This window comes from Merops nubicus, unplaced genomic scaffold (genome assembly GCF_000691845.1).
Source record: "Merops nubicus isolate BGI_N331 unplaced genomic scaffold, ASM69184v1 scaffold28504, whole genome shotgun sequence".
Taxonomy (NCBI): domain Eukaryota; kingdom Metazoa; phylum Chordata; class Aves; order Coraciiformes; family Meropidae; genus Merops; species Merops nubicus.
Window position 1 is genome coordinate 17,905 of NW_008603982.1, and position 26,918 is coordinate 44,822.

At 37.3% G+C, this 26,918-nt stretch overlaps 1 protein-coding gene across 1 annotated transcript in view; it reads left to right on the plus strand.

Moving 5' to 3' along the window:
- TTC33 (tetratricopeptide repeat domain 33) overlaps positions 1–19,984 on the plus strand; it is a 37,571-nt gene extending 17,587 nt beyond the window's left edge. The window contains exons 2-4 of the mRNA XM_008938872.1: positions 3,714–3,795; positions 12,255–12,386; positions 19,637–19,984. Coding sequence (XP_008937120.1) covers positions 3,714–3,795; positions 12,255–12,386; positions 19,637–19,984 — 562 coding nt within the window. The remainder of the gene's footprint in view (positions 1–3,713; positions 3,796–12,254; positions 12,387–19,636) is intronic.
- Positions 19,985–26,918: the final 6,934 nt, after the last annotated feature.

Here is a 26,918-nt window from a genome sequence, read left to right on the forward strand (position 1 = left end):
CTCCTCACCTGTGGTAATTAGTTTGGCCTCACCTAGATAAGTATGTTAAATTAAACTACTTTATTGGAAGTTTTAGTAAAGCAGTCAGTTTTAACTTTCCTTTTGCTTAATCAGAAGTAACGTGACACTTTATTTACCATAAAATAGCTTTGGTTTGAGCTGTAGCAGTGATGATTCATCAAAGTGTCAGAATTGTCTGCAATAAAAAAAGTGGAGTTGCTGAGAGTTCAGAAGAACATTTGCTATTGTATTTGGTGTGTTTAAAGACCTACAAATCTTGTGAAGGTTGCCAGTGAGGTTAAGTGTGCTGTATGGCACTAACTGGGGACATGACTTTTCTGTGCCCACTTAACCAAACAACTTCCTTTCATCTGTTCCTGCACGCTGTTCTTCTCTAGATGCTCCTGTAAAGTGCCATACACATCCTTCCCCATCCCCAGCAGAGGAAGTATTTCACTGGTAAAACCTGGCTGAGTTACAGGACTCTGAGGCTGCTTAACACAAAAAAGCCATGTTATGTTCATTCTCCTTTCTTTTTAGTTTCTTTCACTTGTTCGTTGGATCTTTTCTCCCATAGTCCAGCTCTGCATCATAGTCCATCCCAGCTTAAAAAGTGAAGTCTGTTCACTAAATAGATTTCTGCTTTGCTTTTCATGTCTCATTCCTTTTCACGTATTCTGTGTAATTACTGACCAGTGTTCTTTTTCTCTAGCTTCCACTGAAGTCTGAATTTGACTTTACACTAGATTAAAATTTTTCTAGTTGGTTCTTGTGGTGGTCATAGACTGTTCATGTTCATCCTCTGTGATATGAGTATTTGACAGTTAGCCATATTCTTTTTGAAATGGTGTTTTGCTCTTCTCTTCCTTAGCGTTGTCTAACAGTATTTTCCTTCATCTTCATAAAAGATTTGATTTTAGGACTGTCCCTCCAAGTTTTTTAAGAATTCCCAGGACTTGAAGTTGCTTCATCCCTTCTCCTGACAATGTACTCCTGTGCTCTGTCTCTCTCCTCCAGGCCTGTCTCACTTTGTCTGAATTTTATACCATCTCATCTCTTCAGTATACCTTCAGATACTTTCAGTGTCACTCTGAGCATACCCTGTCTCAGTCTGTTCCTGAAGCATCAACTGTGCCAAGCCTCTTGGAGTAGAGTTATGGGACTCTAAATCCTGCATGATCTGCAGTGATAGTTTTTAGTACTTTAAATATATATATCTATCTTTTTGAATCATACATATATATATATGTATTAATAATTAAAAAAATGGTCTTTAACTTGAACAAGGTTTGGTTTTGTTTGGTTTGGGAGTTGTTTGTTCGTTTGTGTTTTTACCTAGCCTCCTAGCAAATATTTATTATGGAAGCATGAATTTGTTGTAATGATTTTGTTTAAGAGTTCCAGAGAATCCCGTTTTCCCAGAAGTGGTTTTGAAAAAGTGAAGTGTAAGCATGAGATGTTTGTTTCAAAAGCTTAGCAAGCTATAATAAAATGTGCCAAATCTGTATAGCTCCCAGATGGTCAGTAGCATGCCTGAAGAGAGCCATTGTAGTATTTTGGGGGAGCTGTGGGATTTCATATGCTATTAAATAAAAATTGGCAAGATCCATCAAATCTACACTGAAGCTATCCCAGATGTGTTCAGTTCTCAATAATTTATTCCTTTTTATGTCATTGCAATAAAGAAGAGAAAACAGTAATTAAGTTCTGGTGTGTTTGTTTTTTTTTTTTTTTTTTTTGTTTGTTTGTTTTTTTTTGTAGTGAGGGGTACTTTTTATTGAAATCACTGAGTAGGTAAAATTAAGTATACTGTATCTCTGTACTCATAGTAATTCAGTACTCAAAACATGTTAGTCTTTTCTTAAAAGTACTTTATTACTAGAGTTTAGATGTTAAGTTACAATGTGTATAGAGATTAGGGTTTTACTTTAGTTGGAAATGTTAATTTGATATTTTAGAAAGTCAAGATATGTCCATTACTAATATTCTGTGACTTCTTTACTGGTACATTAGGTAAGTTTTTATAGTAATCCCAGACATCTGAAAACTAAGGAGACTGTTGTAAGACTGTTTTGCTTAAAAACTGTTTGCATTTAGACAGAAAGAGATAACCACATTTCATCTTAAATCATGTATCACTGAGCTTGCTGTTGTCTTAGTATTGTATAATCTGAAGGAGGTCTAGGAGATTTTTTTATTCAAGCTCTTACTCAAAGCAAGGTCAACTAGAGCAAGTTGTTAAGGATGTAATCCAGTTGGGGCTTGGATGTCTCCAACAACGGAGATGGGTTTTGGATGTCTCCAACAATGGAGATGGGTTTTGGATGTCTCCAGAGATGTCTCTAGAGATGAAGATGGATTTAAACATAATTTCCTGTGCTTCAATTTGTGCCTGTTTTTCTTCTTGTCCTGTCACTGGGCATAGTGTGAACACTTGCCCATGGGGAATGAACTGAGATGATAAATGCGCAGCTAGCTGGTGGCTAAACTTTGAGGAAATTATTGAAACATCCTTTGCTTAGCACTCAAATTAAGCATCATACTTAGCAGTGTCACTACAAACTAGAAATACCAGAATCAGAATGAGGGTTTGACTTCAGTTACTTTGCTTCCCAACTCTATCCTTCTGTTCCAAGTCTAGTCAGAACTTCTGAATTCTTCATGTGACTGCTCTGGAAAACCTGGAATGTGAAATACAAGCCAGAGGACTGAAAAATGGGGAAGAGAAAGAGAAGGATGGATGAGGAGTAGAGGAAGATAGAAACTGTTTTCATACTAATTGTGTGTGAGAATTATTTGAGTTTTATCCACACTATATTAAAATTTCAGCATGTGTATCAATCAAGAGTAACTTTTCATACTTTTTAAATGAAATTATATAAATATAGAGGTTCTTATACAGTTCCATAACAAAGGTGGATTTTGAAACAGATTCAAACAACACGTGACACTCGTTATTTTTAATCTGAGACCACCTTTAGGGCTGAAAAATTGCATCCCTGTAACTACATCTTACTATGCTGTCACAGTTCTTCAATATGGTTCAAAACCCCAGTGTGCCTTTGTCCATGTTTTGCCTCTTTATTCAAGACAAAGACCTACTTTTTATTGTTTTAGGTCAATGCTTCTGTTTTGTTCTGATTTCTAGGGAGGGGCGACGCATTGTGAAGCTACTGTCAACCTTCTTAAAGTTGAGTGATTTAAGTATAGCTGTTTAAATTCAGCCTTCTTATGTCTTACACAGATGTCTTTAGAGTCTTCTCGCATTACAGAAATGCAAGAGGGCAACTCCTACGTATCAGCCTTTTTAGGCTGAAAATAAATTTTGAATTATGAGTGTAGCAAGGCACCATGGGTTCAGAGTATATTTCTTTGTGCTTGACTAAGGATGATTTTGACAGTGAGGGGTATTGGACTCGGTTCAAGACTCCTGGTTTTAAGTCATCACTTTGCTAAAAAATTTGCTTATGCTTTTGTCATTTATGTTGACTTGTAAATTCACTTGAGGCCAGCAGTGCAGTAGTGCTTGGCATCCATTTGTTCAGAAGAACAAATGGCCGGTCCCTGGAAAGAGTACAGTATGTCTTAGAGGGAGGTGATTAGAAGAATCATTAATACTAATGAGATGCCATGACACTTTAAGACAATATCAGGATATAAATAGTGATACCTAATTTAAGTATAATAAGACTGTAATGTTATTTTAACTACAGGTACCGAGAGGCTATTCACAAGTGGGATGAAGCACTTCAATTAACTCCAGAGGACGCTACGCTTTATGAGATGAAATCACAGGTAAAGCATGGCAATTCTTTATCAGTTTAGAAGTCGAAAAAGAAAACGGTGAGCTTATGAGCAGGTGCTGAGCAGCACTGTGTAGTTGTGTGTAAAAACTACAGCACGATTTAGGTTTTTCGTTTTTCCTGACACAACAGTGTATCTTTTAACAGGAATTAAAGTAACGCTATTATCCCAGCCAATCATACTAAGTAACATCTTTGTTAATACATGAATCAGGCTGTTGGAGTGTGGAAAAAGCAACGGAAATATTTTAAAATTGTATCTGGGAGGAGCAAGGAGGTCCTTACTGTGATTGATTAAAAATCTTCCTGGTCTTTCTAAAGAGTTGACTTAATACTATCAACTTTCAAAAGGAGTGCTGTATGCAAATGATACCTTCCAGTCTGTTTTGCAAGACTATCTGTGTAATAATATGAAGAGAGCATTAAACAGTATACTTATAATGCCCATTCATGTGAGCCTTTATTTTAAATCTGTTTTGAGGAAAAAGGCTGTCAACATCTCATTAAAGTTATGAGATAGCTTGTCCTTTCACTGTGTTTGTGCTGCTTGCATGGCAAAAGTGCCAGGATCCATTGTTTTGTTTGGACTAGGAAGCTTTTGTCTCCACCTGTATGCAAAGGTACAAGAATATGTATTTCTGTTTTCTGTGTTAAATAAAAATGCTTTCTGCAGAAATCATTCTAATTAGGATTGGGGATAAGAATGAGAAATGTATGGCTTCTTTCAACCAGCTGGACAGATTAGAATGGGAATAATTATTTTTAGGAAGGTAGCTTCTCAAAACACGGCTGAAAAATATGTTGTTTAAAGTTAGGAGAAAGGAGAAGAATGTAAAACCATGGTCCTTCTGTGAATGTCTTTTGTAACTTTTAGGAAGCTTACTATATTGTTGAGTTTTAAAATCTTCATTGTTACTATAATTCTGTTCTTGTATAAAAAGCTGCACTCCACCCACCCCCCTGCCTCACCTCCCTAAATCCCCAGAATCCAAAACAAAACAATAACCACCTAACTAAATACCCAGCCCCTCAAAAAAGCCCAGCAAAACCCAAGAAGCAAAACTGGCCATTGTCAAAGAAATGGTGACTGCTTTCTTTTTTTTTTTCTGGATACTATTGCATCTGCTCCTCAAAGTCATGTTGTTTGTGAACTGAAAAAAGTTTGATTCTGCAAAAGAATTAATTGAAGACTTATAAGCTCATTTCAATACAGTAATGGTGAAGGAGGCTTTCCTTTTATGTGGCTGCAGAAAATTTAGTTCTTACTTGATTTTGGAGTTGGTTTTAGAAATACTTTAGCTTTAAAGATTTTTCTCCCTGAAGTATATTTTGAGAGAAGTGTATTGTTCGATTGCTTTGTCAACATACCATATGTATGTAAGTCACCCAGATAGACTCTGTTAGGAAAAACTTGTGTGTATAGTGGGTTGATTTCTGACTTGGTTTGTTAATTTGGATTGTGTTGGTAGTAAGATGTGGTAACTGTTTTTGCTTTAAAACAATGAATATTTTTAGTGCAATTTGCTCATTCAGTGTCCTACGTGATGCTGAAAAATGAATATTTTTTTCTTCCCACTTTTTTACCAGGCTAGATTTATAGTGAGTTATTTATTCTTAACTTCTGAAACAGGAGGCATATATCTTTAGAAAAAAAAAAAATTAAAAATCTGTTCACGTGTGTTTTTCAAACCTTGTGGAAATTCTACAGTGATCCTTTCTCTTAACTTGGGCACACTTAGGGTTAGGTCTGTATCTTTTTTAGATAGCGTATTAGTATTTATAATCTGCATGATTTAGGTGCTTGACTCCTGCATACTTCCAGAGTTCTATGGTAACAAAGCATCTTAAACATGTAAACTTCCTTTGATTATTACTTGTATTTGGATGCCTTTCCATCTAGCCTAGAATCCTGATGACTTCCAGCAGTGGATATCTAGGAAAGAATAATTCAAATGGCACAAGCATGTAGCTCTACGTCCCCCACAACACCTTTCCTAGCCTACAGCAAGCTTCAGCCCTGGGACATCTCTGCTTAGAAGTGCTGCAAAGATTTTTCTTCAAGGAATTTGTCTCATTGCTTTTTGGTCTCATGTAAACTTTTAGCATCTACAGAGCTTTGTGCTAAGAGTTTGCAAATCTTAGTTACATGCGCTATTGGAAGAGACAGGATAATATAACTCTGCTTTAATTACAGCTTTTCAGGTTGCTGTAAAGATTGTTAACTTATGTAACTGTTTGTACATTTATTTTTTAACTCCACTAGTAAAGAAATTCTATTAAGATGTGAAAATGGTATCAATCCTACTTTTTTTTTTTTTACTATAGTTTAAAGATTTAACTTTGTTTTGAATAAAACAGATCATCTATTAGGATTTGTTGTAGGTTGGAAAGGGTTCATGTGGCTTGATGCTGGCTCCTTAGCACAAGAGTTTTTTTTGAAGTAGCTCTTGTTTTGCAATTAGAATTTCTTTTTACTTAAAAGTCAGTGAGACAAATTAGTTAATAGCTCTCTTGTAAAAGTTCCGTACTGTGGCCTTACTTGAAGGCAGGAATTAAGTACTCGATTTGATTGAAATTCTACTAAAATTAAATATGTGCACAGTGGAAATGACAGAAGAAGGAATTTTGTTAGCTTACTAGGACCTGAACTATGATGCAGTGACTTTTTGCAGTTGATAGTTACCTCAGCATCCTTCGGTCTGTGCTCCAGCTGCAATACCTAATACCAAGGAGTTACCCCAGTCCCTATATTTCAGCTAAATGGCAAATATGAGTTGGAGGAATAAGGCACACAGGTTTCCTGAAAAAAACTAGAGGAGCTGAGAAACCATCTGTGTGACTCAGATTCATCTTGTAAAATATCTTTGTCTAATGAAACTATTGGAGAGTAATGAAAGCTGAAAGAGTAAAGGAACCAAGGCCTGTGCTTCCTCCATGCCTTTGCTTCCTTTCCTGTAGAGGAGAGCAGCCAGTGCTGGCAAGTTGCACAGTTTCTCTCTAGTTTCACTTGCTGAAATTGCATAACTCTTCTGTTATACTGTGAAATAAGGACACAAGAAAAGTTTGTGTACAAAGTATGCACTTATAAATTGTGTCTTGAATCTTTTTAACAAAGCCTCTAATTTTTAAATTGGTAACATCCTTTGTATGTGAAGTAATTATTACAGATGGTTTTTGCAGTATGACTTATGCTTACTGGAAGCTGATTAGTGTAATGCGTAATTTGATACCTTTTTACTTTTAAAGGCACTAATGTGAGCTGTAAAAAATCCATTTTTGCCAAAACAAGAACATTTAACTCATTCAAAAACCATTGTGGTTACTATTTAAATGATACTGGTTTAGATCTGACTATGTTATTCCAATCCAGCATACTATCACAAATGCTGCAGCTGTGATTTTTTAGCTAGATGAGCAAGTTTTGGTAGCTCCAGAATGTGGAAGAACTGTACACCCAACTTCAGAAAGGTCTGGACCAGCACTGAGGCTGTGAAAGTCTGCCTGTCTTCAGATGTGAGTCATATAGTAGAGAAGGTGATTTGTGTCAAGAATGACTTTGTGCAGTATGCAGAGATTCTTTATGGTCTATATTAATTTTCTATCAGCAAGGAAAAGTCTCCTCATGAAGTAATTTATTTTGAGAACTAACACTGGATTATATTTTCATGGGCTTGAATATCTTGAAATACATTTCTTTAGATAATCTTAGGTTGGGTTATATAATAGCTTCCCAGTTTGTTTCTCAGCAACAAACTTCAACTTTTAAATATTCTGTTGTTTAGTATGCAGCTCAGATTAATATACTAATGACACAGTAGGTATTTGTAAATATTTATGGTAAGATCTTAATGATCTGTATTTTAACAGATGTAGGACAAATGTCTTTCAGTCTTTCTAAAGAGCGGAAATGGTCTTTAAAGTTCCCAGTTGTCAATGACACTTGCAGTAAGTGTTTCCAGAAAAACATATGGGAATTGTGGAATTGCTCAACTGTTTCAAAACCCTATAAAAGTTGATGAGATTTTTTTTTTTTCTCCATTACTCTCAGCTACTTTTTGATCCATTTATAGACAGATTATGACTGGGTGTGGAGAGGTTAGGGGTACACTCAGACTGTTCTTTGCACACGGGAGTTTTCAGTGTGTATACCTGATAGTCTGTTACCAGTCTAAACTGCAAGGGACTCTTTCTTGGGTGAAGAGATATCAAAACAGTATGTTATGATATCTATTACAGACTCTCTTCGGAAGCAGGCACTCTGCTGTTCTACACCTCTTCTGAGAACTTACCTAGTTCTTGTTGCATATCCAGTGATATTACACTGTAGATCTTGGATAATATTGTTGAATATACTGTGCAACTATGACAGGATTCCTCAAGTACACAATGCAATTGCTTATAGATACTTATAGAAACATGTAAGTACAAATATAAACAGTCAGGTTTATCTCCATTTAATGAGTTTTTGGAATGCTTGTCATCAGCTGCTTGAGGATCTAGTTTCTATAGAACCCTGCATCCTTAACTTGCATTCTTTGAACAGGACCAATATTTCCCAATATTTCAGTTGTATATCTCTGTTTTTTTTAATAGGCCAAACCCATCATATTCATAATCAAATCATTCAATTTTCCCTCTTCTAAAGATTTTCTTAATCTTGACCATGGTGAAGAAACAGTATTAACTTCCACCCATTCCTCTTCTTGCTAAAGAAATCAGAGAATCTGTAAGACATGACTAGGCTCACAGTCTCAAGTCTAGCTTATAACAAATCACCTAATTGCTGATTATTTTAAGATTAATATTATTTGTAAAATGAGGAAGTATTGAGAAGATTTTTACCATTGAAATGCTGACATAAACTACAGAAAGCTGCATAGCAGAAGGTATTGCTATGTGGTGCAATGGTAATTGCTTTACAGCATGGACAAATGTAAACTGCTTATGGGTAGGAAGAATTTTATTCATCAGTGTTTTGAAATGCGTTTCTGGATAGAGAAGGAATTGGGTCAGTTTCACTGGACTTGAAATGTATCTATATATAGTGATTCAGCATTAAATCAGTGAGCTAATCTAAACCCAGGATTTACTCAGATTCGTAACACTTCCAAAATATTGTGGGTAGGACAGAATGGGTCATTCTTTCATTCTTCTGCCTGGATTTTTAATCCTTGGTCAGTCTTCTGATGACACTTGCTATGTTTAATTAGGGTTTTGCCACTGACTTCTTCTAATTCTTCTAATCTGTGTGTTTTGGGTTGTTTTAGTTTTTTTTTGTTGTTTTTTTTTTTTTTTTTTAAACTAGATCTATTAAACTAAGTCACTGTAGTTTCATGGATGTTCTTTGTTTTAATCTATGTGATGATGGTAAGTCTATGTTGAAACAGATTAAGTTCTGAAAATCTGCCTGTTGAACACCTTTGTAAGGCCTTTCCCTCTAGTAATTTTTAAATAATATGTGCATGAAAAACTTGAGATTTTTTTTCTGCCTGGTAAGATTTTTTAAAAAATGTTTTCTAGTGTAGTATTATTGCTATAACTGAAAAATAAACCAACTGTGCAATGAGATGACTTAACTGTGAAACTTAAGTGCCATCCTGCTAATGAAGTTTGCAAAAGAAAATTAATCTGACAAATAAATTTGCAAGCAACAGGGAAGGAGTAGCATCATAGTGTGTCAGTTCCTAAAAGTGTGTTCGTAATCAAGCACACACATCTTCATCTTTACCTTAGGTGATTCTGGGAAATAGCCCTTTGTTGTCAGAATTTCCTTCAAAATGGTTTAAAGACTTGTTTTATTGGCAGGATTGTCTGTTTATGAAGATTTTTCCTACATAATTTTGATAAGTGAGAGCTTAATACATTCATATTCTCAAATGAGAAGGTTGTATTTATGCATTTTCCAGAATGCCTGGACATGTAAAGTCTAAAAGTTGATGCTAAAGCTTTGAAGAAGAGGGATTTAAGTGGAGTTTTCATGATACGTAGTTCCTCCGTGAAGCATCATGCGACTTGTCTGGTCACTGGAAGATAACCTAATGTGGCTGAATTAGTTTCTCTACAAAGTAAACATCTGTTGAGAAAGAAATGTTATGTCTGAGTACTCTATTATAGTTGTTTGTGACCATTTTAGAGTAAAGCTGCTGGTTTTACTAATAATCTGAATGTTTTGCAGGAAGTCACTAGCAGAGGGTGTCAATTATCTCTGCTGTCAAAAAACCCCAACCAAACCCACATTGAAATTGGTGTGAATGTAATTTGAATCAAAAGAGATTGTGCAAAGTTAATAATGAAGTAATATAATTATATGTGGGTCTGCATTGGTGAGAAGATGATGGCTTGTAGTTTGCAGTCAGTTGCACTGCAGCAATTCATAAGGGATTAGGAATGGTGAAGAGATTGTTGTGCTAAGTACAGTAGAGTTCCCAACAAGAAATGCTTCCCACAGAGGAGTTCGCTTTACTCTTTTGAAAGGAATTAAGCCAAATCAAAGAACGTGCTTATTTTGGAGGGAGCTGTTGGTGTGTTCTGTTTATTCTGTTTTCCACAGAGAAACTATTTCAAAACAGTTACTGAAGTTACATGTCTTAAGTGTAAACAAACTTACAAAGAAAATAGAGGACTGTGACAGTATGATAAAATTGAGCAAAATAAGAGTAGTAGCAAGCATTCTGCTCAGATTCGTTGTAGGGACTGCTACAGGCTTCCAGGTTAATGTTTCAGTCACACGTCTGAAGGAAAAGGTAGTAGTTTTCTGCTCAGCTCAAATGTTCGGAGCATATGGGCTGAAATTAAAGATGTGAGGGCATCTACATAAGAAGCAGAAAAATACACCATTACACTGATGCAATGTTGGAGCAAATAAAGGAAAAATAATTCAAAAAGAGGTAAATAAAAAGAAACAAAATTATAAATTCATAACACAAGAGGTGAAAATTAAGTTGTACACGGTAGAAAGTGGAAGCAAGACTTTGAACAAGACGTTGAGTGTCCAATTTTTTTATTATGTCAGATGGACTTTGATCTGTTACCGTGTGATATGTAGGGATCAAGGAAATCCACAATCAAGAGAACATAATCAAGACAATGAAAAGAGTTTTGCCAATAGCGAAATAACCTTGCTTTTATCCAAGACAGAAGTGTAGGCTGTATTTATGTCAACTAAGAGAAAATTCAAAGTGATACTGTCATGATAATGTCAGAACTACAGATGAAAGAAAGCACAACGATTTGGGAAGGAGGCAAGGATTCAGTTCTAGGTATATTTAAGGTATGTTCATGTATGTTTAAGAAAATCTGAATTATTTTTTTTTTTGACCTTATCAATGCCAGTGCTGTGCAAATACTTTACATTAATTAAAGTAAATATTCAACATTATTGCATTTGAATCCTCCTCTACTCCACACTCGTATTTCTCTATTTAATGTATCATAGAACAGTAAGGTTAAATAAATGCTTTTTGCACTTCAGCAATAGTCCTCATGTGCTCTGATATTATTCATCGTACTTGCGGGCGAGTTGGGATGAAAGTGGTTGCCCACACATGAGTCTTAGTCATGTGGCTGACATTCTCATCATACCATAGGAATGCAGTTGTCGTTTGTTTCTCGTCCTGGTATCTATCACCACAGCATGTGGGTGTCTGAAGTTGTGATCTCAGAGTGATGCAGGTCTTCAGGTGATGTGCCAATCTCATGGTGGTCTTGGAAAAGTGAGACAAGCTTTGAGCCATGTTATGTATCGTTAACTATGATGTATAGGCGTAGTTATGGGGATTCAGTATAAGGAGTAAAGTACTATGGTAACAAGCTGACACTAACCTGTACTGCTGAGTAAAAGAGATTTCCACATTCAGAAACAACCTTTTTTTTTTTTTTTTTTTAATGTAGGGTGACTTCATGTCTAAGTTAGGCTTTGCTATTGCAGAATGCTTCTCTCCAAATGCAGCAGTCATAGTTAAAGGCTGTTTCCAGACTGAACTGCAGGGATTCTTTCTATAATTACATCATATGCACTGCAACTGTATTGGGTAGATTCTAGTCTTCCAGTAAAAAGAAAAAATACAACCCAGGAGATTTTCAACAATACTGGCTTATGTGTGGTGTTTAATGTCCTTGTCCTTCAATATATTCTGCTGTGCCTGCACAAGAGTGTGGGGTTTGTTGGGCAGAAGGGAGAGGAAGGGACACCTTCATGAGCAATTAATCTACTTCTGTTAGAGTTACATAAATAGTTTGGATGAATCACTCTCTAGCATACCTGCTTCTGTCCATGGGCTGGGTGACTATCTGCAATTAGCCAACTAATTTTTAAACTAGAAAAAGCTAGGTAAGATTAACTTGTCCTTGGTTATTGAAAGAATGGTGGTTGCTCAAATAATCCCAGAAAATTTAAATCTGTTTTTGAGTTTGCTTATTCTTTTTTTTAATTTTTTAATTTTTCTGTCATAGGTCCTGATGTCTTTACATGAAATGTTCCCAGCAGTGCATGCAGCAGAAATGGCTGTCCAGAGAAACCCACGTTCCTGGGATGCCTGGCAGACTCTGGGACGTGCCCAGCTTGGATTAGGAGAGATAGCACTGGTAGGAAACCAAACAACATCAATGTGTGAAACTCATAAGCCACATCCTCTGGATTGTGTGTGAGAGAATGAAAGTACAGAATACATATTACATTCCAGGTACTCTACTGCTACAGCACAGCTCACCACAGTTTAACGATGAAGGTCCTGTGAAGCCCGAGCTGATATTCAGGCTCAGTTTTATACAAAGTTTATGTATTCTGAGGCTATTCTGTGGTGCAAACCAAAGAATTTTAAGTGGGAACAGTCAGTTTTGCATGAAAGCACAATATTAATCTGAAACAAAACACTGCAGTAGCTGCTTCTGCAGTTGCTATATTGACCTTACTGTGTGAAGAGAAGGAGGAGGAGTTGTCAATACGCAGTTTGCCCTCTTCGTGTTTTTTTGTCTGAGTAAGGAGCCCAGGGCTGGGTAAGCTCCTGTTGGTGCGTCCAGTGTCTGCTGGGTGTTTCTACTTGTTTGCCTGTCTGCCTTTAAGGCATATTGAACTGCTTTCTGATGAGTGTGTTCTGAAGTACAGAGACAAACTTGGGGAGTTCTTCTGACAGATATTGTTCACTATTTTTGAACCAAGCAATTTTTTAGTAATCTTGAAAGATGAAGGCTGGAGGACTCTTAAGAAGCTAAATGATTTCATAACTATTGAACCTGTGGAGGCCTCTTGACCAGGTGATCTAGGTCATAATTACCCTTTTCCCATTAGCCTTTCATTACCATGATTTTCTAATTTTTTGCTGCATTATATTTTTTACAAAGAAAAGTTAATGAAGCATAAATGTCAAGCCTTTTTAGCATAATGTTTCAGATTGGGGAATTACTACTTTTCTCGAGCAGCTACTTTTGTTTCTTTGTTTCAAGTCTTCCCCATGAATGTCTGTCATCTCTATCCATGTCCTATCAAATGGTCTGTTTTAAGTGTTTTTATTGCTTCACAATGAGTGATGCACTTTTTCTTAGGAAAAATTCAATTTACTGTGTTCTAATTCCAAGTTTCCCAGGTCAAAAATACAGCTTCCAAACAAATATGATTTATATTATGAGCTGCATAATACATTCATTTCTTGCAAAGGAAGGTAGATTTGGTTTGGTTTTGTCAAACTTGTGCCAGGAAGAGTGAGATAAATTAGTGCCTTTTTTATTTAGCTTTTACAAAATCTGTTTCCTCTTTTTTTTACTGAATTTACTAGAATAATTCAGCACTAATAATTAAATGTGAGCAGGCATTTTTGAAAAGGTATAAATTCCTTGAATTGTACATGTCAATTTGCAAGAGCAAACCTGAGTAAACTTTGCAGCCTGAATGTGGACACTAGATATGTAATCGGGCTTGCAGTATTTCTATCATTTAATTGTAAATATTTGTTTTTACAAATTATATTTACTGTACTGGTGGTGACAACTTAAGCAGTAACAATGTCACACTAGTATCTTCATGAGAACAATTCTTCATGTGAGACAGAGTAAGCCCCACATTTTCATTAAACAAGCAAACAAAAAAAAACAAACCACAAAAACAGAAGTAGTATTTAAATTAAAAAAGAAACCAACTGAAAGTGACTGAATCTCCCACGTTGGAGAAATTTATAAGCCAGCTGAACATGGTCATGAGAAACCAGCTCCAGGTGGCCCTCCTTGATGACCAGATGATGTTGGAAGATCCCTGTCAGTCTCAACCATTCTGTGATTTAAGCTTCTCTGCTCTGGGCTGGGGCGTCTCTGTCAAATCTAGAGTATGGAGGATTGCAAAGTTAACTGGGCAGATGTGTAAATATGAAAAAATTATGCATGGGGTTTTATTTTTTGTTTTGAAGGATGTGATTTGCTGTATTGCTACTACATAGTGGTTTGGCAATCTTTTAAGTGTGATACCTCATTTTGTAAAAGGCTTGACAATATGAATCAGGTTATGTTCCTATCATCTTGAAGGGATAAATAACTTAGGTTTTATTTTTGTAGATTTAGATGAGATTAAAATCTAACACTGCTGTGGTAATGTAGGTGCAACAAAATATGTGGATTATTTCATAGTGATGGAATAGTTAACTTTATATTATATTGACATTTGTTGTTCGTATGTGCATAAATGAAAAGAAAAAGTCAATGCAGTTTTTAAAATTGCTGTTTCTTTTATAATTTTGGCCTAGATTTTCTTGTTACTCCATTTAGAGTTATGTCACACTTTAAGTGATACTGCTTTCCTTACCAGGGTTTGATAAAAGACATTTCTTTTGGAAATCAAACATGTGACAAGGCATATTTCTGTTCTGTTGACTCCATCTTGAACTACACACTGGCCACATGTGCATTCTAGCACATAGTATTAGGGAAGTAGTAAGCCAAAAAGAAAATAAAATGCTTTGTCTGTTAAAATGGAGTTCTGTTAAATTATTTCAACAGCTTTAAACAGTCCTACCCAGTTACAGGTAATACCAGGCAATACCCAATAATACTGGCTTCCCCAGAGGTCCTGCAGTGTCCAGCTACTATAATGTCCTTTCTTTTAACCACTGTTGGAAGTCATAAATACATTATGATAACTCACCTAATTTTTTTTTTTTCTTTTTAAAGCATGAAAATATCTTCTACTTAAGGTGATTTTTATTTTCCATCAAGAAAGCAGAGGGGCCAGCAAATCTCCAAAAGTTTAAATGCAGGTGTACTCGGTTCTTGTGAGCATTCCCCACGGATTTAGCCGGTGTCTCCTGTTAGTTACTCGTCAGGTGCTCAGAATTTTTGAGGCTTTAACCATGATGATGAAGCCCATCTTCTCAACATTTAGACCTTGTAATTAAAAGCATTAGCTAAACTGTATGCAGAGTATACAACAAACTGGGATGGGGGAGAAAATTGTTATACCATTATTTTAAAATTTCTTGTCATAATTTTAGCAGTATAATTTGGTAATGGAGAGGTAAATGTTTTCCATCCTCCTGTATTTTCCCAATTTACAAGTTAAGAGTACTCGTATCACTATGGGCATTATTTTCATGGACTGAACATGTCAATTTCTAGGATGGGATAGATTTTTTTTTTTGTTTATTCCCTTGGTCTTCCTGGATTACGTCCATGCATCTAGTGGGACATGCTATAGACATCTCGGTGGTAGAGGCAGCCTGAAGCAGTGACTTCTGCCGAGCATGCTGCAGTGTCCTGAAGGGATGATCTCTGAGGTGTAAAGGCAGACAGGCAACAAGTGTTGTGAGGATAGAGGGCTGGGAAGAAGTGAGGTGGTGCTAAAGGAGATCTGGGAAATGGGAGTCCACCACTGAAGCAAAGGAAAGGACAAAAGGAGGATAGAAACCTCCTCAAAAGAAGAGTAAGAAGGAAGCTGTGAAGTGAGGAAGAGGCATCTTAAAGAGAAGCTTGGACACAGTGACTGACAGGAAGTTTTTGGAAACTAGTCTATACAGCGATACGTGCCTGGGGCCACAGAATCTGAGGAGACCTGTTTCTATCAGTTGCCCCAGGCCGTTCCTGTTCTCTGCTCACACCTCCAGGCTTAGACACTTGCCCTCCAGCCTCTTGTCCTAGCCATCAGGTACTGCACCCCAGGGAGCACATGGGCTGAGTCACCCCAGGGCATGATGTGTCTTCATCCATACTGTACAAATTCTCGTGTGGTGGAGAAACTCCAGCATAGAAGAATGAAGCTAGTGTCATCTCACAGACATCTACTAAATGGGAACAAAGAAGTTTGTGTTTATAACTCAGCTGAATTCCAGTAGGTATAAGCCAAAAATAGTCTTTCAAATATGGGAAGTTGCCTACTGTACTTCAAGTCTTTTCTCCAAAACAGAACTTGTATGTAAAAAGGTTTTGTGAACCCAAACTTCAAAATACTGTGTTCACCTGATTTTTGAAGACAGAAGAATTATTTTTGCTGAAAAGAAATTTCCAGAGAGAAAATTTGTATGAAAAGAAGAAAAAATCTGAACAGAAAAGTTGCATAGAGAAGTCTAGCCTGACAGTTCAAAATTAAAATAGAAAGACATTTACTATTCAGATTATATCATATTAAACTGGAGTGGAAATATCTGAAAGAAATTAATGTTTTTCTTGTTGTGTGCCTAATGTGCTAAACATTTTTGTAAAAATTATTTATATTCATGGTGAGTAGTGCAAGAAATAAGACTTACGTTCCCATAAAATATTACCATAGAATTATAGAATATTTGGGCTGCAAGGGACCTGTAAAGGTCATCTAGTCCAAACCCCTTGCAGTGAGAAGGAACATCTTCAATTAGATGAGGTTGCTCAGAGCCCTGCCAGGGTTGTGGCATCTGCCAGCTCTCTGGTGAACCTGTGCCAGTGTTACACCACTCTCATATAAAGAAAAGATTTCTTCCATGTATCTACTGTGAATCTCCGATCTTTCAGTTTAAAACCATTACACCTTGTCCTCTTGCTACAGGCCCTACTAAAAAGTATGCTCCCCTCTTTCCTATAGACCCCTTTAAGTGCAGAAAAGCCACAACAAGGTCTCCCTGGGGTCTTCTCTTCTCCAGGCTGAACAACCCCAAGACTCCCAGCTTGTCATCACAGGAGAGGTGTTCCAACCCTCTGATCATCTTCATGGCCCTCCTCTGGACCCCCTTGAGCAGGTCCATGTCTTTGCTGTGCTGAGGGCTCCAGAGCTGGACACAGGACTCCAGGTGGGGTCTGACCAGAGCAGCGTAGAGGGGCAGGATCACCTCCCTTGACCTGCTGGCCACACTTTTGATGCAGCCAGGATACAGCTGGCCTTGTGTGCTGAGAGACATTTCCAGCTCATGTCCAGCTTTCCATCCACCAGTACCCTCAAGTATTATGCTGGCTGCGGTTACAAAAAATAAATTAAATTCCATATTTAAGGATCCTTAATGACAGAAAATATTACTTACAGACATATATACATATCTTCACTGATGGACATCCTTTGAAGTAGGTCAGGTAGTGTCTGATGTAGCATAAAGGTTGTAATACAAACCTTGGGTGCATATGTGAACTGTATACCTTCTTAAAATGCTCCCTTACCTCTTTTATGGATCACTGTATAGTGAGAATTACTAGATCTATGTGTTATAAAAGCAAGTTATAAAAAGCATAAAAAACCAAAACAAAACAAAAAAAAAACAAAAAAAAACAAAAAAAACAAACAAACAAAAAAAAAAAAACCACTCAAAAACCCCCATGGTCTTCAGTTTTAAAGATTCTGCAAACCTGAAAAGATTTTGCATATGGGATATCTGGAAGATGGTGTTTTACAGAATACCCTATAGTGAGATGAAACATAGAAGAATTTATATTTTAGAAAATATTTACTACTGTAGTTCAGCGAGCAAGAATGTCTTGCAGTAGATTTTGTAGTGCTCTTCCCTACAGAAGCAAAAGCAGATATATGACTACATACGGATATAAAATCCCGTAGTCTTTACATTCGGGGTCCGTAAGACTGCAGCTACCCTTTAAAATGGGACTAGAAATACCAAGTTTATCTAGTGCCACCACATTTTCCTTAATGCCAGACAGGCAGTTGAAAAGGAGATTTATGTCTCCATCAGAAGGAGAATTACAAGTAGCGTTGTTGTTTTTCTTCTGTCTTAATAGAAATTAATGGCTGTGGAAGCAGTTACAGTGGCAATGTGAAATTTTATGTAGGAGACAATTCTGTATTTTCCTGTATTACGCTGCAGCTTTAAACTGAAACCTTTTGCAGCACTTAAAATTTACTTTGTTATATTCTTAGTTTTTATTTATTTATAAAAACTTCACAATGAATATATTTTTTTCTAATAGATTTACAAAGATGATAGTTTATGTTGTATTATATGAATCAAGGCGGCTTCTAAGGCTATTGTGTTTAATGTTGCTTGCTGTGCATCAATGTAACTATATGGATGGATTTTAATGAGTGGTCCTCTTCCACAGAAAACTTAAAAGTGGATGGTGTTTGTTTATATTTTGTTTACAATAGAAATAGCAAAAAAGCATTTAGTGTTTGCTTGTAGCTCACCTACCCTTGAAAATTAAAAGCTAGCAAAGTTGAATAAAATGGCACAGCATGCTCCTACACTTCAGAGCTGGCTGTGGACCAATAATAAAGTATTTTTTTTTTCCTGGAACTGAAAGGCTGCCCATTACAAAAGCAGTGATACTGATAGCATAATTATAATTTCTTAAATCTGATGTGTATCTCTCATCTGCTAAATTAACATCATATGAAGTTCATGGATTAATCTGTGCCAGCAGAAGGATGATTTGGCAGTTTCTGTCAATGCAGATGAAAAGCTGTGATTTTTCAAATTTACTTGCATGCTTCAAGTACTTATAAATTACAAAAGAATAAGAAACTTGTTGGTTGTTCATATGTCTTTAGCGTCTTTATATTCAGGCTGCTAGAATTCTTCCCAAATACAATCCAAAACAGGGTCATTACCGTTTTCCTACCCCACAGGAGGGCTTCTGTAAATCAGCACATAAGAGTTTGGGCACTAAGGTGGCCACAAGTGTGAAATACACACATGCCTATGTGTAGGTAAGGTCATACTTGACCTTTCCACTGATAATAAACTATAGTTAAAACTCTTGGTCTAGCATTTTTCCAGTATTGTAGCAACGTCTTCTTACTGCCAAATACCACATCTGCTGGATTAGATGGTCATGTTTTTTCAGTTACAGTTTTTTTTTCAGAGCAAACCTCCAAGTTGGGAGTTTGTCTGCTTTGCCTGCTTGGTTAAGTGTGTATTCAACCACAAACCTGTTAGAGAAACTGCTTATCAGCAAGGCTAGGACTACTCTAGCATTAGGCCTGTATGTGAAGTGACTATGTACTAATTTAAAAGCACCTATATTAGTGATACTTTAAGCCCCATCATCCCCTCTCTCTATTTCTTTAAACCGTATCTGTCTGCTTTTGCCTTCCCATGAGTACGATGAGAGGAGAAAAGCGGGATAGAAAACCAGTAAAACAAAAATTAGTTTTTAATTACAAAATTATTTTTGACATGTGAACTCTTATTTGTGCCCTTGTTGCCAGGTACCTGTTTTTTTCATGCATTCTTGGTGCTTTCAGAGACTTGTATGCTCAGTTGTTTTGGGGGTAATGCAGCTACTGAACTTAGAGTTATGGGAGGACTGTTCCACTAAGACAGACTGGAGTTAAATCTTTGTCTTTCAATGTTGTATGTAATTTTATTGTTGTTTTTAATTTCTGTGATGAAATATGTAAGTTTTACAGTGCCCAATCCTTGTTTCTTCCCTGTTCCCTCTAGGCAATCCGAAGTTTCCAGGTGTCCTTACACACCTTTCCAATGAACCCTGAAGTATGGAAAGAGGACCTTTCCTGGGCAAGAAAACTGCATGAACAGCAGAAGGCAACAAAGACTGAGGCAGTGCAACCACCGGTAAAAAGCAAAGAGCTGGCACAAGAATCAATCCCAGACTATGACTTTGAAAGTGATGAAATTGTGGCAGTCTGTGCTGCCATCGCAGAGAAGGAGAAAGCTCTTTCAGCAGCTAAAACGGTGGTGATTGTGTCTGCTTCAGGCACAGTAGAGACTGTTACTGAGGAGAATTGTCCTACAGCTCCTGATGAAACCCTTTTCATCAGGGCCCGATAAGGCAGTCTTAGGGGTTACTATACTCTCTGAGAACTACTGTTATTTATTGTATTTGGCTTGCTTTGGTTTTGTTTTTTAAGCAGTGAGAAAGCCTACAAAAGTTAAAGAACTTTGTTTTCTTTTGTAAATTATTGAGAAAGCAATGACCTGAACTATTCCATGCGTGTTTTTGGAGAAGAAAGCAAAGAGTTGATTCTAAAAATTTTATGAATAAATGTAATGTTAAAATGCTTAAATGCATTCTAACAAATGCTTTTATCTTTATGTATTTCATAATTTTACAAGTTAAACGTCTGCGTTTTCCCAGTAATTAATAAGCTGTTATTTAAACTGTAAAAGAGATTTTTTTAAAAAAATATATTTCAGTCATTCAATCATTTCATTAACTTTATTTTTTCTTCCTGTTAGTGTGAACTGTTCTGTGTTATCAGAAGTCTTTATTTTCATTAGGTTATTTTTTCTATGAGGAAGTTTCCTATGAAGCAGAGATGGATTAATTTTTTGCTTGTGTGTGTGATAGATCTGGCATCTGTTCTGTAGTCAGGTGAAATCAGTAGAAACCTTTATGCTGCTTTCAGAGGTGACTGGGTTAAATGCTTTCTGTTTAGATGAAAGGAAATGCTATTCCAAACAAGACCCTGTATGTGTAATTACTAAATGCTTCACCAGAAGAAATAAAAGTCAGCTGAGACCGAAGCTGGCCTGTCGTTATCTTGAGTGCTGTGCTACAGACGTCACCAGAAGTAAACTTGTGGGAGTTGGAAATAGGTATGTCTGAAGTGTGTTGGTGAGCTTTTTCTTTCCTAGAGAGGCTAATCTGATAAAGGGAGTTAATTTCTTTTTCCTAATTCTTGTGACTTGCCATTAAAGGTATGTTTGTAGTAAACCAGTTTGTCAGGATATTACCCGAGCCTCCCTTTTTTTCCATTTTGGATTTTGGATGCTGTGGTGGGTATTCACATTGTATTAACTTAGAGGCATAAATATAGGTGTTTTGTTTCATGTTCGTCTTTCTTTAGGGGAAGGTGACTGTTGGTTCCTCACACGGGCATTTCAGAGGAACAAAGTCAGGGTGTTTCTTCATGTGCTCTCTGCTGAGAGTGCTCTCTTTTCGCTGTCTTGGAGACATGGTGGAGAGGGTCGCCTCCTACCTGGACTGCAAAAAATGGTCCGCTGAGGAATTCCCAGAGAACTCAGGACTGGGAACTCAGGGTTTGGAACGTAAGTTCTACTTGATTTTGATAACATTTTACATGATAAAACATTTGAATAGCAGATTTTTAGACAAGTGAAACCTTTGAAATCCGTCATCTTTGCATTTTTCATACCTGATTTCTATTTTCAAAATAACAACTTTTTAAAAGCAAATATTGCTCAAGAAGCATAGTGATTTTTGCAATAGAAAGTCTATTGTAGAAAAATTATCTCAGATCATACTTTCAGCTGAATATCTTTAAGAGGTCACCTACAGTCTTTGCAGAAATTAATTATGCCTTTCAAAAACTCAATTGCTATGTTGTACTTAATCAGTTTTCATTATTTTTTGCAGGATTATTACTGAATATCTTTTCTATACATCTGAATTTTTAGATCACACACTGCAAATTTACATTTTTTAACATCTCCTGAGTATTCAGAAGAATTATAATTACAGTGACCAGAATATATTACCATGCTGCATTTTTATTTGTTCGTTCAGTTCGGAACTAGATCTTAAATGCTTACTGAATATGCATTTGATTAAGGTATGATTTGATAGATGGTTTAAGCTGATACAGTTGAAGAATGTCTTAATCTTACTTTTCCTAACAACTTAAATAATATCTTCAGCCGTAGGAAGAGTTAGTATGAGGAGGATTTGGACAGATTTCTTCAACAAAGAGACATTCTTTGGCTAGAAAAGGAGATGTGCGAGAAGCTGTGAGGTATGTTTTCATTTTGAAGGAGCTCAGCTATAATCAAACACATCTTTTCTCTTTTTCCTTTATACTTGTGTCAGTATTACTTACTCATACAGGAAGGACTGCCTCCATACTTTCGGAGGTCCGTGTTATCACAGAATCTGTTTCTACTGAAATGATTCACAAAATTCCTATTGACTTCAGCACTGCTGGGTCAAACTAATGAAGGGTTGTGCATCTCCACCATCAGGCAGAAGGACCATGCTGGGTTTCAGAGGTTGTTTTTTCAATTCCCTGTACTGAATGTGTTTTCCTTTTGATTAGATTAGGTTATGAATTCTAGGTATTGTCTAGGACTGTTGTGTTTTGTAGAGCACTGTAGAGCAGATAGCTTCTTGTAACACTGTTAACTCTCAGACTGGGAAGGAGTTAAAAAATTGATTATTTCAGCATTGTTTTTTGTATAGCATGCCATGTGTTGCATGTATGGGGATTTTTAGGTCTGTTTGAATAAAATGCTGACTTCTCTGCTGCTTAGTGGGTCTTATTTATTCTCTTAGTTATAACAAGAATAAGGGCTATCCTTGACCATTTTGGAGTGTTACTCATTTAATCAGTTGGCGTCTCCTGTTTTTATTGAACATGTTAATGTTTTATAGTAAAAACAAAATGAAAAAAGAGGACATGTCAGGAAATAAAAGGTAGTGCTCTGTGTTTCTAAACCTCTCAGGAATATCCAGATGAAAGGGACCCAAAGGAGAAAACCTTTGTCATCAAAAATGGGATATCTGTGAAACACACTCCCACTTTGCCATCCAGATTTTATTTTTATGGCTTGTCATCATCACTGGTGGCAGTAGCTGCAGCAGTTTCCATGTGTTTCCCTTCCTTATGAGTAATGTATTAAAATGCTGAAGTGTTGGCAATGTCATTAAAGAGGAAATATCAACAACATTAGGTTAGGTAAATAAATTTTGCTTAATTTAAAGTTCACAGTTAAACATTTTTAATTTTTTTCCCATTGAATCTATTTGCATCCAATGGAAAGAAATACAAAGCCTCAGAGGGCCATTCATATGCCTTGTGTTAGATAAATATCTCAGAATGAACTGAATCAGCCTCCCAGGGTGTCTAATTATTTCCATTAAGTACCATGGAAGCTGAAGGTAACTGACTGGCAGTTAACTTCAAATGCTTAAACAGGGCAGATGAATTCCACCTTTACAGGCAGGGATAAGTATATTTTAAAAATTACTCAAACTTAGATTATACTATAAATCCTTTCTGACAGTACCAGAGGACAAGAAATGTATGGATCAGGTGACAGAACAGTGACTCTAATTTGATAATACTGTAAGATAGTGGATTTTTAAAGTAGTTAAGGAGGGGAAAAAAGGAAATGTAAAAGTTTCCTCTAGTCTTCTAGTTCCTGAAAAGTTGTGCAAACATCTGTTGTTGTTGGGGATCAAGATTAGAGAAGTAGCATTGGAGTCTTACCTGGCCATACAAGGTAAGTGCTCCCCAGATCCTAAAACCAGGGAGAAGGAGCTAAAAACTAGTGTTGAGGGCAAATATTCTCTGGATTTATTTGGAGGTCATACAATAACTGTAAAACTATAATAAGCATAGTCAGGACTGGAGCACAGGCAAGCAGAAGCACGTGAGTTTGTCTTATTGGCAGGATACAGGCACTGTGTGTTTATCATAGGTTGGTGTCACATTAATATCTTGGTTCTTGAGTGGGTTGGAGGCCTTGACCTGTGGTATCTCCAGAGAAGGCTAGTTTAGAAGCAGGGAGGGGTTCATGAGCATGGGTGATTGTTGGATCCTGCAAGATGGGCTGGCCTGGTTTTGAGGGCTGATTTTCTAAGAGCTGCAACTCTAGGAGCTATAAGGGTTGCAGAGGGTAAATGGTAAAGGGGAAAGATTAGAAGTAGGGAATGAGTTGATTATTTGGGTTCAGAAAGTAGGTGATACGGACTTCAGTTGGTTTCCAGATATAGTAAACCTGACAGGTCAAGAACAAGGCCCATAGTGGAAAGGTCTTGCAGTATTTAGTAGCTTGAATAGTAAATCTGCCCCAAGTAGAACAGATCTGCAGCTGTGTCTACGAGCAGAGCTAAAAACTTTCTACAAAGCTTCTTGGTTAGGATGATGACTGGTGCCATTCGAAGATAGTGGATTACATGTTTTGTTAGTGCTTTTGGCATTGTGCCTAAAGCACCACTTTGGGTTAGGCAGCACTAGTGTTGCAGACAGCAGAGATGTGTCAGATTGATTTAAAACAGGATCCTGCAGCCCACCCTTATAGTCCAAGCCCTCTGTCAGTATATCCTACACTCCGAACCTGGGCCCAGTTTTAATGCTAACTGACATGAGTGATAAGAGGCTCAAATTACTCTGCAAATTTTCTTAGAAGCCACAGTCTCGTACAAATAGTGGCTATCATCCTGCCTGTGGTGGGTTTCCTCCAAGCCGTGCCAAAGGACAGGCGCTTAAACCAAGTTAGGGCTGGGCTTTGAGGTGTGGCATGGGGGTGGGAGGCCTAGCAGTACCTCTGGATGGACAGGGTCCTGTGGAAGCTCTGGTTTGGAATGTGTGGGCTGGACAGACTGCTGGGAGTGAGGGAGCAGGGCTGACAGTTACAGGATTTAACAGGATAGAGTTGGGGAGGTATTATTGTATGGGCAATTTCTGAATGGCAAATTGGTGCATTTTCTGTGGACACAGAGGACTGAGGAAGGTGGATGCAGGTGTGGAAGACAGGCTGTTCTGGGTTTATATGGATCTCTGGGAACCAGGAGTAGAACAACACTATGAGGTGTGAGAAGGGAAGCCCTTTTGAACCTATAGAAACAACTCATAACACCTAGCAGGAAAATAACCTTTTAATTTCCGTGTGGAAAATTAATCTCTGCAAGATTTCAGTTTAATTTTGCAAGACTTGTTATGCTCAGAAAGGCTGAGGAAGAAGATAATTTATTAATGTGTTTGTGGTCAGCATGGAAGAGGGTGCCAAAACTGAGTGGGACTGTTGCGTAGGTGACAGAGACAGAATAGTCTGTCACCCTAAAAAAAGCCACACTTGCCCAGTCCTTTTAGCTAGGCTACTTATGAATGCCCATCTGTGTTTACAGCTAGGGAGTAGGGGTGTTCCCACTGTGCACTGCCGTTCAGTTGTGGCAGGCAATTCCAGTGCTCAGGAGGTTTTTGGGCTGGCTGGCAATCCTCAAGTTCCCTGCTGAGGGATTTGGTGCCGATGTGCGTCCAGTCCCCTGCAGGCATGGCAGCAGTGCTGTGGCAGGAGGAACACCCCGGGCTTATCATACACGTGCTGAGAAGTTAGAATGTCAGCTACCTGAGAAGGTCTGTTCTTGCCTAGGTCCAGATCACATATATTTTCCCATCAGTAATGATGAGAAATAATACTTATAGTACTAATAAAATAACAAAACCCAATAAAAGTAATAATAATAATCCCGCGCTTATTTCAGCACTTGCCCGCTGTTGGTATTGAATTCTGTCAGTGCACACAGCACCAGTAACACTGGTGTGCTGGTCCTGGCCAGCTGCAGAGGTGTGGCCAGTACAGGTGTAGGTGGTGTGTCTGCAGGTGCCCGTCCCACCTTCCTGCTCTGCTTGGAACTGCTTCCTGTCTTGGGAAGCAGGGTGAGTGTATCCCATTTGTTGGTCACTAGTAAGCAACAGACGATAGTTAAGTGGCTTAATTGTGAAGAATTCGGGCAGATGTTTATCTGTATCTGCAGTAGGAGTTTGAGTAATAGTGTTTGCCAGCTTAACTGGTGGAAAAGTGGCTTCTGCTGCAGATACTTTTGTCGGGGATTTAACTTCACTTCTGCTTGCATCAAGGGAAGTAAGCTCAACTGCCATTGCTAAAGGAAAATGTGTTTGTTTTTTGTTTGCTGTGCCAGTGCTTCTGGGGACGTTTTTGAAGATGGCTGCCTGTTGCTGATGGTGACCATGCTGTGATGTTTTGGAAACTTACAGGCCAAAGTATGTTTTGACAGTGGCTGAGCACAAGGCATTCCAAGATAGAAGGCTTTTTAATGTGAGTAGCTGGCACTGAATGGCAGACTCATACAAACATCTGAGATCAAGCAGAACATTTCTATTTAATTGTGATCTCCAAAATTACTTTGGTCAGTACAACTGCTTAAACATGTCAACATAAGGCTCAAGATTTTCATTACAATAAAGCATTCACGTAAAAACACTTTTAAGCAGCATAAGATGCTTAGTATTTGACAAAACATCCTCCAAATATCTGTACAGAATTATTTTGATAAACAGTGTTTCTGGAACAAGATCTAACCCTTACAACATAAAACACAAAACAACTTTCTGTCAGTGGTTAACAGCTGGTTTTGGCGATGTTTGCCATTAAGACTCTAGTAACAAATGATTTTCAAGGGGTTCAAGACCAGGATATGGTTCTATATAACCTATACTTCTAAATGAAGACTCTGCTTCCATGGTTTTGTACATTTATTTGACGGAGTATCAGATTACACAGCCATAAAATTCTATTTACTATTTAAAGTAAAGTGATAAATGTTATGAAAAAAAATACCTTTATTACATCAGTGATGCTTTAACTAAAGTGAGTATTAAGACTATTAACCAAGGGTTGAAAGTTTTAGGCCCTAATATTGAAAGCACTTCTATACATCCTGAACTGTACATGTGAGGAGTCTCGCTGGCCACAGAGGGGCTCCACTGATGGGTGATGTTAAGTGTGTGCCTAAGTGTGTGCAGACTGTGGGCCAAAGTACTCGGAGAGGCACAGATGTATTATACAGAGAAACATTCTCAGCACATAAATAAAATCTGGCTTTTAGAATATACACACACTGAAAAGGAATATTCTTAACTGAAAGGATGTGTTTTCTTAATAGCGCATATATTCCCATTTCACTCAGAAAGTGCTTATGTATTCTCAGCTAGAGAATTACCTCATCAGCTGTGAATCTAGCATAGACAACAGTTCTAAACCAAGAATGTCTTATCAGCAG